The sequence below is a fragment of the Micropterus salmoides genome, unplaced genomic scaffold (genome assembly GCF_014851395.1).
Source record: "Micropterus salmoides isolate LMB-PRFRI ecotype aquatic unplaced genomic scaffold, ASM1485139v1 Ms_hic_scaffold_9, whole genome shotgun sequence".
Classification (NCBI taxonomy): domain Eukaryota; kingdom Metazoa; phylum Chordata; class Actinopteri; order Centrarchiformes; family Centrarchidae; genus Micropterus; species Micropterus salmoides.
In genome coordinates this window covers 16,358,538-16,369,235 of record NW_024044681.1, presented here as the reverse complement: position 1 = coordinate 16,369,235, position 10,698 = coordinate 16,358,538, and the positions used below count along the sequence as shown (strand labels likewise).

The 10,698-nt window shown below is 37.4% G+C and overlaps 1 protein-coding gene across 3 annotated transcripts; it reads right to left on the bottom strand.

Moving 5' to 3' along the window:
* Positions 1-447: 447 nt before the first annotated feature.
* On the bottom strand, positions 448-9,114 carry LOC119894816. 3 transcript variants are annotated; one of them, XM_038707499.1, is made up of 7 exons: positions 8,682-9,107; positions 8,381-8,472; positions 8,215-8,272; positions 7,513-7,836; positions 4,693-5,010; positions 1,913-2,044; positions 448-948 (listed from the first exon to the last, which is right to left on the bottom strand). In XM_038707499.1, exons 3-7 carry the CDS (start codon positions 8,267-8,269, stop codon positions 857-859), a joined length of 921 nt encoding a protein of 306 aa, XP_038563427.1. In that variant the 5' UTR covers positions 8,270-8,272; positions 8,381-8,472; positions 8,682-9,107; the 3' UTR covers positions 448-856. The 3 variants fall into 3 exon arrangements, with proteins under 3 accessions (XP_038563427.1, XP_038563428.1, XP_038563429.1); XM_038707500.1 differs by having other exon boundaries at positions 8,871-9,107; XM_038707501.1 differs by lacking the exon at positions 7,513-7,836 and having other exon boundaries at positions 8,682-9,114.
* Positions 9,115-10,698: the final 1,584 nt, after the last annotated feature.

Below are 10,698 nucleotides of genomic sequence, written 5' to 3'. Positions count from 1 at the left end.
TCAGTGTAAAGAAGAAAAAGGAGTCCTTTTATGGCCCCCACAGAGCCACAGAGCACCACAGAGTCACTGAAGAGGAAATGCAGAAAACAGAGTACTTTTATATCTTCATGATTTTTGGGATAATCAACATCACTGCGTCTTTATGGCCGCATTTCACTGACAGACATTGCGAGAGGAAACGACATTGGCATGAGCGCAAATGTGATCCACTTGCAGAATGTAGTGGAACCGTGCAGCCATAAAGACGCAGTGATGTTGATTATCCCAAAAATCATGAAGATATAAAAGTACTCTGTTTTCTGTAAAAACATTCTCTAGTGCAATATAGATAGTAACAACTATCTCAATCACTCACAAAAAAATATTAGCAATTACTTTTTCTCCTGGGTTACCTAAAAAGTCTTCAACCTTAAATTTAGGGCTTAGGTTAGGGTGGCCACTTGATTAATGTTTAAATCATATCAGTGTTTATTTACAATGGTACACAATTACATTAAAATTACAAAGGTGACTGAAAATAAAATAAAAGTATACAAAAAGCACTGTTACGTCCATGAATGAATGATGTATGAAAAACAAATTTAACATGTTTTTTTAACAGTAACTCAGATATTAAGTAGAAATCGGAAGTACTTTAGTCCATAGTAGATGTTGACAAATTTAACTTCCTGCACAGAGAGAAAATATGTACATCACCTGCAATGGGTATTTTTCAAGACCACTGAAAATACTGAACAATATGAACCAAAACTTTGTTGTTACCATGTCTGCAAGTGAAAGTTACTTTTATTTATTTTTTAAAGACTCAAAGTCAATGATCCCATGTTTTTTTTTGGTAGGCAATGTTAAGGTTAGGTCATAGGGCATTTTGATCCAAGTTGGGTCTGCTTTTCCTTGTATGCTTCATCACTCTAACATCTGAATAGACAATTTCATCTTCAGCGTTATCTGAAAGGAGTCAAACAGAAATGCAGATAATACATCATACTGAACTGCGTCAAAGGGCCTTAATGTCGTGTGGTTAAGCTTTTGAGTCTTGTCAAATCAGTCCATGTTTTCAATTGCCGTACCACAGAATATTAACATAACTTAAACAACAAAAAACACATTATTTTTCTCATATTGTCCATTGCTTCAGCACCTCTTGTCACCATCTGTCTGAACACTCAGTTTTAGCTCCTTTCTCTTTAAGCACCCCCTCCCCGTAAGCCTACTTGCTTCTGATTTGCCAACTTCTCCAAGTACAGCAGAAGGGCAGGACAAGGCCTACTATGTGGGGCCAGGCCTCACTGATTAATGATGGCTATTTAATGATGGGGTGGCGAAGGAGCAGCGGATGAGACACATAACTTTGGCATGGGAGATCCGTGTTCAATTCAACTGCAGCATATCCACCAACGTGTCTTTGCAAGACACTTAACACCTAGGTGCTCCGGAGGCATGCATATATATATATGATTAGTCATTTAGCTGGTGCTTTTATCCAAAGCGACTTGCAATCGCTATATATATATATATATATATAAATAATGTGTGCGTGTGTGTCTGTGTATATGTGTGTGTGTGTGTGTGTGTGTATATATATATATATATATATATATATATATATACACACACACATTCTACAGCACCTTTAAATAATCCAAATAGACACAATTTTCATTTTAATGGATTCAAGCAAGTCTTTCCATATTGATTTTAATGATGCACAAAACTAAATGTAGGTACCTCAAATGCAGAAAGAAGCTTTCAGATATCTCTAAAACCACAATAGCTTAGGCTTTATAAAATTATTTTCAGGAATGTCAAGTAATTACATTTTACATATTCATTTGGATAAATATCAGTACAGTCCTCAGTGAGATAGAGCATAGATGAAGACATGGGAAGTGGGAGAACATATTTCTCTTACCTTCAGTAATAGTCATGGGTCTTGTTTTCTTATTAAAATATTTGATACCAAGAAACAGAGCCAGAAGGAGCAGTAGAGTTGCAGCACTTGCAATCACAGCCATAGTCACATGGCAGGAGTGAGAAATGAAACCTAGAAAACACAAGATATTGAGATTAGATGCAAGACAAATATCAAAGGTGCTTTAAATAGTTTGCAGCTTCCATTTTCACAATCTAAACTAACTGTTATGAACTCACACATGTATTTTGCCGCTGTGTAATGTAGTGAACAACGGTGTGGATTTGTGCATTTTACATTGAATAAATTTGGAGCTACCCTAAATTCCTTTCTCCTCCCCAGAGAAGAAGGGGAGGGGTCAAAGTTGCTTTCTCTAAGTGCTATCCAGACCATAAAACTGGCACCTTTTTGATTCCGAAGCTGATAACGCGGGGCCTGACTGTTAAACTGACAAAGGGACATGAACCAGCCATTGGCATCTCCCTGAACAGCCTATCAAAACTGGCCCCCCACACATGTTTCTGTGGCAACTGACCTTATTCTTTGTTTTATTACCACATCAAAAAGGAAAACCCCTGTCTCACCCAAGTGTGACATGGTCCAGACACCGAACTTTGAATGGCTAAGGACTGCAGTCTCCAAAGATTCAAAGCATTTAATTAAATCTTTAGTTACCTGATTACGTTTGCCTCTATTTGAGTAGTTATGTTAACTGTTGTTGCTATCTGTTGTTGATATTAGTGCTGAAAAGAAAGTTTCTTGTGCAGTGTTTTTATTTTCAGCAAGACACTCCTTCATCTAATGTAATCAATGCTTGTTCATAATACTTTCCTACAAAATTCCTTTAGAAATGATGACAAAGAAATGTTTTACTATACTCTTAATCGCCAGCTTGAATTTAAGGATGAATAAACAACATTCCCAGTTCCTAAGGAGAGACGATCTTTGATTTAATCCAAGCTTTCCTCATGTAACCTGAGCTCCCCCAAGTGGACGAAATAAGTATTACATGCCCTCGTCGGAAATGCGGTTAAATGTGTAAAAATACTGACCAATAATGTGACAATTGTTTCCTGTTACCAAATGCTTAGAACAGTACAACCGTTCAACCATTGAGGTTCGATTGTGGAAAATATTTGATTATAATACGCGCAAATAGATTTCTTTTCTTTAGACATTAAGTTTAGAAAGGCAGTCCCTGGGAAACCTGAGACGCCCCCTGGGGAACCACGCCCCAGGCAACAAAAGAGCGACACGCGACCTCGCTTCGCTCTCTCTTCTCTTCGCTGTTGGCTCTTCCACTCTGCTCGGCCCTCTGTGCCGCGCCAGGCAACGCCCAGACTCGGCCAGCGAAAGAGGCTTTTTGTTTGCCTGAAGCTACACACCTGAAGTGCCGCGACATCGATCTGCCCTTCAGTTTGTTTTTATTTTCTTTATTTCTTTTGTTTGTTAAAGTTATCAGTCCGTTAAGTTACACTGGACTAATTCAGGAACGACCAAGTTCCCTTTTTAAGCTTTTTCGTCGAGCCAACTTCACCGAGGTCAGACCAAGCCACGTGGTCTCGCCAGCTACAACGAAGGAAACCTGAAAACAGCCGAATCGCCAGACGGAGGAGGCGTTTTCAATCAGACACGGAGAACCCTGGAGAATCCCTAGCAAAAAGCCAGGATCGGCAGCTAGCGTGGGACCCGTGCAACAGGCCAAAAGCAGGCTGTCGACAAGCAGTAAGACTTAACACACGTCCTGTGATCAGATGTCCATTTTAACTCCTAAATTATAGCATTAGTTTACTTTCATTAGCTCTTCTATGCCGTATGAGTCAAATGCTTTCCACAATCGAACCTCCAGGCTCATTGTTCAGCAAATGTTTATGTTCCCTGTATCCAACCATCTTTTTATCACCTTAGTTAGAGAATAAATTCACTGTAATTTAATCAAGAGCTGTGTGTGTTGCCTATTTCTAGTTCCTGCCAAGAGAATTGACCCTTTAGATATGAGACTGACTGACTGATTTAAGATAATTGAACGATTATTAACTAACTGATCACTAGTAATAATTGTACAATTATTCAAAACTACCTAGAGGTCCGGAGACTCTAGGATTATAACAACTCCGGTGGTGCCCTAAACGAGGAAAATTTTGATTTTATGAATCTTCAATTATGAATTCATAATTGGGTATCAATTCTCATAAATTTATTAAAATGCATAACTAAAAATGTTTAGGTCTGCTACAGTAAACATAGCAACAAGGGAATCAATACAGTGTCTGATTTTACAGGTATCTAAGTTTATTATCAGAAAATGGAACAATGAGAGAAATGGTATTGGAGCACCTACAATGTGTGATTATCTAGTCTGGGGCATTAAGCAGTGTTTATGATACAATTGTCAAAACTTGCTATATCAGTCGTGTCTATTTAGTTGCATGATGAGATTATACTAGGTGGTTAGCAGCAGCCTGTGGTTTACAGACCGGTAGGATCGTAAGTATTGGGGAGCTGCAGCTCAAAATACAGAATGCTGATGTTGCTCGGTGGCAGCTGCAGCAGCAACCTCTCAATGTCTGAAAGCACCTTTTAGATCTATTCACCTATATGCGATTATAGAATCATGAATCCAGATCTGTATTTGTGAGAGACATTAGAATCAAGCCTATCTGAAAGCCTGACTAAATAATCAAAAACATGGAAAAGCCAACTGGTAGCTGAATCAACTTAAGAAACAAAGAAAATCAAAGAATAAACAAACTGGTTGATCATCCCTTGAAATACAGTACCTTTGCAGCTTGTCAGCTGGAGAACAGTTTTATTTCTGCTGACACTATTTCTAACTTGACACATCAAGTTTCCAGTAAGCTGACCGTATAAGTTCATGCTAACATTTGAACCACTGAATTTGTCTTGTTTAGCTGCATCCCCAGCCGGTGATTGTGAGACTGCAGTCCAGTTTGTCTGGCAGTGGGATCTGGTCTGTATCAGTGAATAACCGTCCAAAGTGAAAATTAACTCTACTCCATCTCCTTCAGAGGAGCAGTTGATGATCATCTGTTCTGATGACAGACACATCTGAGAAACAACTGGCTTTGACACTGGAGCTGAAAGACAAACATATATGAACAAGTACAATATTAAACAGTGTATAATGCAAAGTAAATTTCACTGCTAAGTCTGGAAACTGGAGCCAATGGCTATTGCAATATCTCTTTAATTTAGAGGAAAACCTTTAAGACTTAGGACATTACATACTTTGAAGTAGGGCTGCAGCTAACGATGAATTTAGTATTCGATGCTTCTATAGATTATTTCAACGATTCATCGATGTGTCGTTTAAGAAGTACTTTTGCTTGGCGGCGGCGAACTCACTATTGTTTAGTGCAAGTGTAGGTATATGTCAATTGACATGAATTCATAAAAAATATGCACAAATATATTACAATATAACTATTGCATAAAAACATAAAAAAATGTAAAGAAAGTAATATATATTGAAATTAGTGGTGGGCCATTATCGGCGTTAACGTGCTGCGTTAACGTGAGACTGTTATTGGGCGATAAAAAAAATATCGCCGTAAATCTATTCTCAAAGTTGGGTTGGGTCTATAGGGGAGAGCCGGGACGATTGAAACGCGGGACGATTGAAAAGCGGGACGAATGAAACACAGCGATTTTCTTGGAGCCCATACAAGTCTGATATGCCAAACTACCTCACCTTAACAGAACAGGGAAAAATCAGGTGGATACGTCACACTTTCACAGAGTTATATGACAGAAGCTGTTTTCAGTCACAGAAAGTAAAGTCAGTCAAGCAGTCTTTTGCACCATGGTCGTGATCACATAAAAGATTAGTTAGTGCCAAAGTTTTACAGTTTAGAAGCTATTGAAGTTTAAACCTCAAGAGTCACTGTCCCGAAACGCAGCCATTCTACCTTATTTAGATACGGCGGGAGGGGGGCTGAGTCCATAGGTTGCAGGCTGGACCACCAGGATGCTCACAGCCAAGTAACAGGATCTTCACAGTAGACCAGGAAAACAGGCTGCAGATGTAGGCCTACTACGCAAGCTATGATGACTTTCACCTTGATATTTTAGCGCAGATGTATACCTAGCCAAATTGCACTGTAGGGAGCGAGAACGAGTCTTCGAACCTGTGTGTATGCCTACTGTGAAATTACCACATCAAACGTGACGTGCTAACATGGATGCAGCTATGAAGCCGCCGGGTTTGCTTCAAGGAAAATTTATTTTTAAGAAGCTTCCCAATAGTTTTCTCAAGCAGTGTGTGATGCATTTTGGAAACAGGAGATGAGCCCCTGGTCTAATGCGCCACCTGGCTTGATAAACCCGTTCTCAAAGACTTACTTTTAGTCATTATTTGGGTAGCACACATATTCTGATTGCCTTCGGTAGAATTCAAATGAGCCATTTTAATCTAGATTAATCTAGATTAATTCCAAGATTACAGTGAGATTAATCTAGATTTAAAAAATTAATCTATGCCCACCACTAATTAATCATTCAATCAACACCATTATATGTATATATATATAGATGTTTTTTTGTTTTGTTTCTGTTTTGTTTTTTAGAATTGACTTTAAAATTCTATTGATCACTTTTAAAGCTCTTCATGGCCTCTCGCCTTGTTATATTTCTGAACTTTTAGTCCCATACACACCAGCACGCACCTTGAAATCCTCGGGCAGAGGTCTGCTGTCTGTTCCAGAGTCTCGACTGAAAACTAAAGGGGACAGAGCGTTTGCTGTCAGGGCCCCGAGGCTCTGGAACAGCCTGCCCGAGGAAATCAGGTTGGCTGAGTCAGTGAACTCTTTTAAGTCCCTTCTTAAAACATACTTTTATAGGAGAGCCTTTCAAGATCTTATTTGACTTTATTTTATCCCTTTTATTTTATTGTATTTTACTAATTTTATATTTATCTTAAATGTGTATTTTAGTCTTTTCAATGTTTTCATGCTTTTATCTTGTATTGTTTTTGTATTATTGTCTCTTGGGTATTATTGTCATTACACTTGTTAAAGCACTTTGTAACTTGTTTTTGAAAAGTGCTCTACAAATAAAGATTATTATATTATTATAGATGTTACTTATTAGTATAAAATTACAAATGCCATTATATTTGTAAATTTTAATCCACTTGATGCAATATGCAATTTTTAAAATATTAGCTATTAGCAAAAGATAAGCTATATGTTTAGAATAACTAAAAGTTACAGATTTTGTAATCATAATCCTGATTTTAAAATGTATGCTGGCAAACCTCAACACAAACTGCATTTGAGACGGACACAACATTCTTTTATAATTTAAACAAATAAGGCCCCTTAATTAAAAATGTATATAGGTGTGTAAAAAAAACATTTTAACTATTAAACACATTTCTTTAATCTATCTTTTGTATTGAACATGCCTTTTATTTATATATATATATATATATATATATATATATATATATATATATATATATATATATATATATATATATATATATATATATATATATATATATATATATATAATTTGTGTTTGTTTGTTTGTCTATATATATATATTTATTTTGTAATTTGGAAAATATTTGGTCTTACCTTGTATTTCTAGAGACATGTTGATTTTGTGCAATAACACACCATCAGTAGCTCTATATGTTTCCAACTGGTAATGTCCAGAGTCTTGTTTTGTTGCCTTCTCAAGCTTAAAAGTTCCATTTGAGAAGAATGCAGAGCGATGGTATTCCTTATCTATAGATGCTACTGCATTATTGAGTATTTTAAAAATTCTTTTTTTGTGGTTCTTTGTCAACATCAATTTTTTATTTTCGCCGTTGGGCAGGTAAAAGGTCAGCGGCTCAGCAAGTGCTCCAAAACACCGCTGAGCTCCAGTAGGTTCAGATAAATTGCATTTCAAAGCCCCTGATAGGAAAAAAAGACATGAATATTAAAAATATTTATACAAAATAATAGTATTTCTAGTAACTGGTGTGTAATATTTCATTTTTGTATAGCCAAAAAATTCCTGACCATTACCACTTACACGCAATGCAAAAAGTGTTTAAAGCCATACATATATTGTGAAAATATTTTCATTTATTTTAAGTGCAATCAGTGTTATAAATGTATCTATATAATTATTATAATTTGAATGGTAATGGTATTATTATGGTATGGTAACATAATAACTCATAATTTAAAAAAATGTATAACGTAATGTAATAACTAATTTTGAAGGATTTCAAATATTGCATCATTAAATCTTCATCAACACACCAGTTCTGTTAAATGTTAACTTACCATTTGCCAGAGCTGTAGTTGTCAGACCTGCGATGATAATGTAGATGGACATCATTTCCTGCAAGATATATATATGGGGTTTTAGAAATGATAAGAAAAAATGGCTGAAATACTACACTTTTTCTGCATACTTAATATCAACATTATTGGATTCAAAATTACTCACCGCCTTTACAATAGGATATTGTCTTTGTGATTTGACGACTGGTCTGGGAATTTTCCACTGCCAGCAAGCTGGTATTTTTCTGGTCTTCGTGTCTTGTGTGAAAAGAATTGAGGAAGCGGTTATTTGAAGTCAGTTACTGTAAGTAGAACTAAGGCAATGAAGTATTCTCTGCTGCCTTTAGTTCACGTTTCAAAATGATAATGCCCTGTGTTACGGCCCCTCCCCTTCCTGCTTCCTTCTCCTGCAGGAGGTTGCAGGCCAGGAAGCTGATTGGGCAGGGCAATCACCTGTGAAGCTTTACCTTCAGAGCTTATTTAGCCAGGACGGATCAGTCTTTTGTTCTCTCTCTCCTCCTAGGCCGGCATCTGACTGGGTTTGTTTTGTGTGTTTCTTTTATGTTTATCCTGACAGCACACACACACTTCTCACTCATCCATTCACTGCTGGCACAAGTGATGGTCATACTTTGACATGAACACCAGTATCTCACCTCCTTTTTGTCTCGGGCAAAGAGCTGGCTTGTGACACCTGTGTGAGCTATTCCTGTCAATATGTGAATGCAGTTTATAATGTATATATGAATTTATTTAAGCAATGTGAATTGTACAGGTCATTACAGGCGATAACTTCTGTGTTGGGTGCTTGTCAGGGACAGTCAGGCAATGAGGAGAACCAAAAAAACTTAACAACAAAATATAACTATACTCAAAAGATATGGATATGAACTGAAAAAACTGACCTACCTGAACGAGACACAAGGGAACATATATAGTGGCTTGGCCAAACCAATTTACACATAAGGGGAAAACAAAATGGACGACGACACAAAGTAAAACAAACTAAACCCAAAATCCCCCTCCAACATGGCAGCCCATGGTACAGCTTGATTGGCATGCCACAGGATATAACAGTCCTCCACCCGTGGCCCTGCCTTTCTTCCACCAGGACAGACCTTTCTCCAACATGGTAACACAAGAAACATGATTAATATATGTTTAAAATGTTTACATAACCTTACAGTGTGAAAGTGTGCTCCATTTGAACAGTGTATTGCTAAAGCAAATCAATGTATATTGTAACTCAAATAAACTGTGTGCTGTATTTTGAAATCATGAATTGTTTGGCGTGTGGCTAACTGCAAAAATAACTTAACCTGTTTAACATGGCTTGTGTGCTGGTAGGCTTGTGTGCGGTATTACCATTGCTGGATGTTGCCCTGTGTGGCTTGGGCCATCACAGTGCCCGACGCACAAGAAAATATTTGGATATTAACCACTTACAAGAAAAGATGCTATACTGTACAGTGGACATGTGACACGCAGTGGGAGACAAATTGAAAATAAATGTGCAGTCTGTGGCTGTTAGTCCTTGCTACTAAGAAGACTAATGAAGGGAAAAGATGGGTGTGTATACAAGTCTAGAGTTTTAAAGGGGTGGTATTATGCTCATTTTCAGGTTCAAAATCTTATGTAGGGGTTGTACCAGAACAGGTTTACATGGTTTAATTTTCAAAAAACACCATATTTCTTTCATACTGCGCATTGCTACAGCTCCTCTTTTCACCCTGTGTGTTGAAGGCTTCGTTTTAGCTACGGAGTGATACATGTTGTCTCTAAATGATCTTTGTTGGGAGTTGCACATTCACAGTTCCTAGTTAAGGACTACTAGCCAATCGGATGCAGAAAAGGGAAGCAAGCGCGGCTTCGGTTCAGCTATACATGTTGCCGTTGCTGACCAGCTTGGCAACATAGACTGGAGCAAGAGTTATTAATCTGTAACAAATGTATCTTTCATCCATAAAGTTTTACCTGAGCTCTGTCTCTACAGTTATAACTTTTTGTCTATTGACTGCCAGGAGGGTAGCTAGTGTTTGGTGCTATGTAGCTACTTGACTAGTAAGTTATCATTGGCTGCAGGCTGGAGGCATTTACCATGTAAATCCATCTAGTTATACTATACTGTGACTTACATTATGTTCATCTAGGAAATAGGCGATTTTTCTTTTTTTTTTTTAAGAAAATCTTTTGTGCAATTAATGTAGTTGTGGTGGTGTCACGCCACAATTTAGCTCAGGGATACTGACTTTAACTTAACATGGTGTTATCACCATATGAACGGCTTTAGTATTCTCAATATGGATAATTAATGAGAGGGGAAGGAAACCTCACCGTGAACAAAAACAGGCTATATACAGACAAAAGAAATGACCGCTCTGCCTACAATTCACATTATACAAAATAAGAATTTGCAAGGTCCATAAAAAACAGTGTCTAAGGAGAGGGCTGTCAGCCATTAAGGACATGCGTGAAATCATTTTA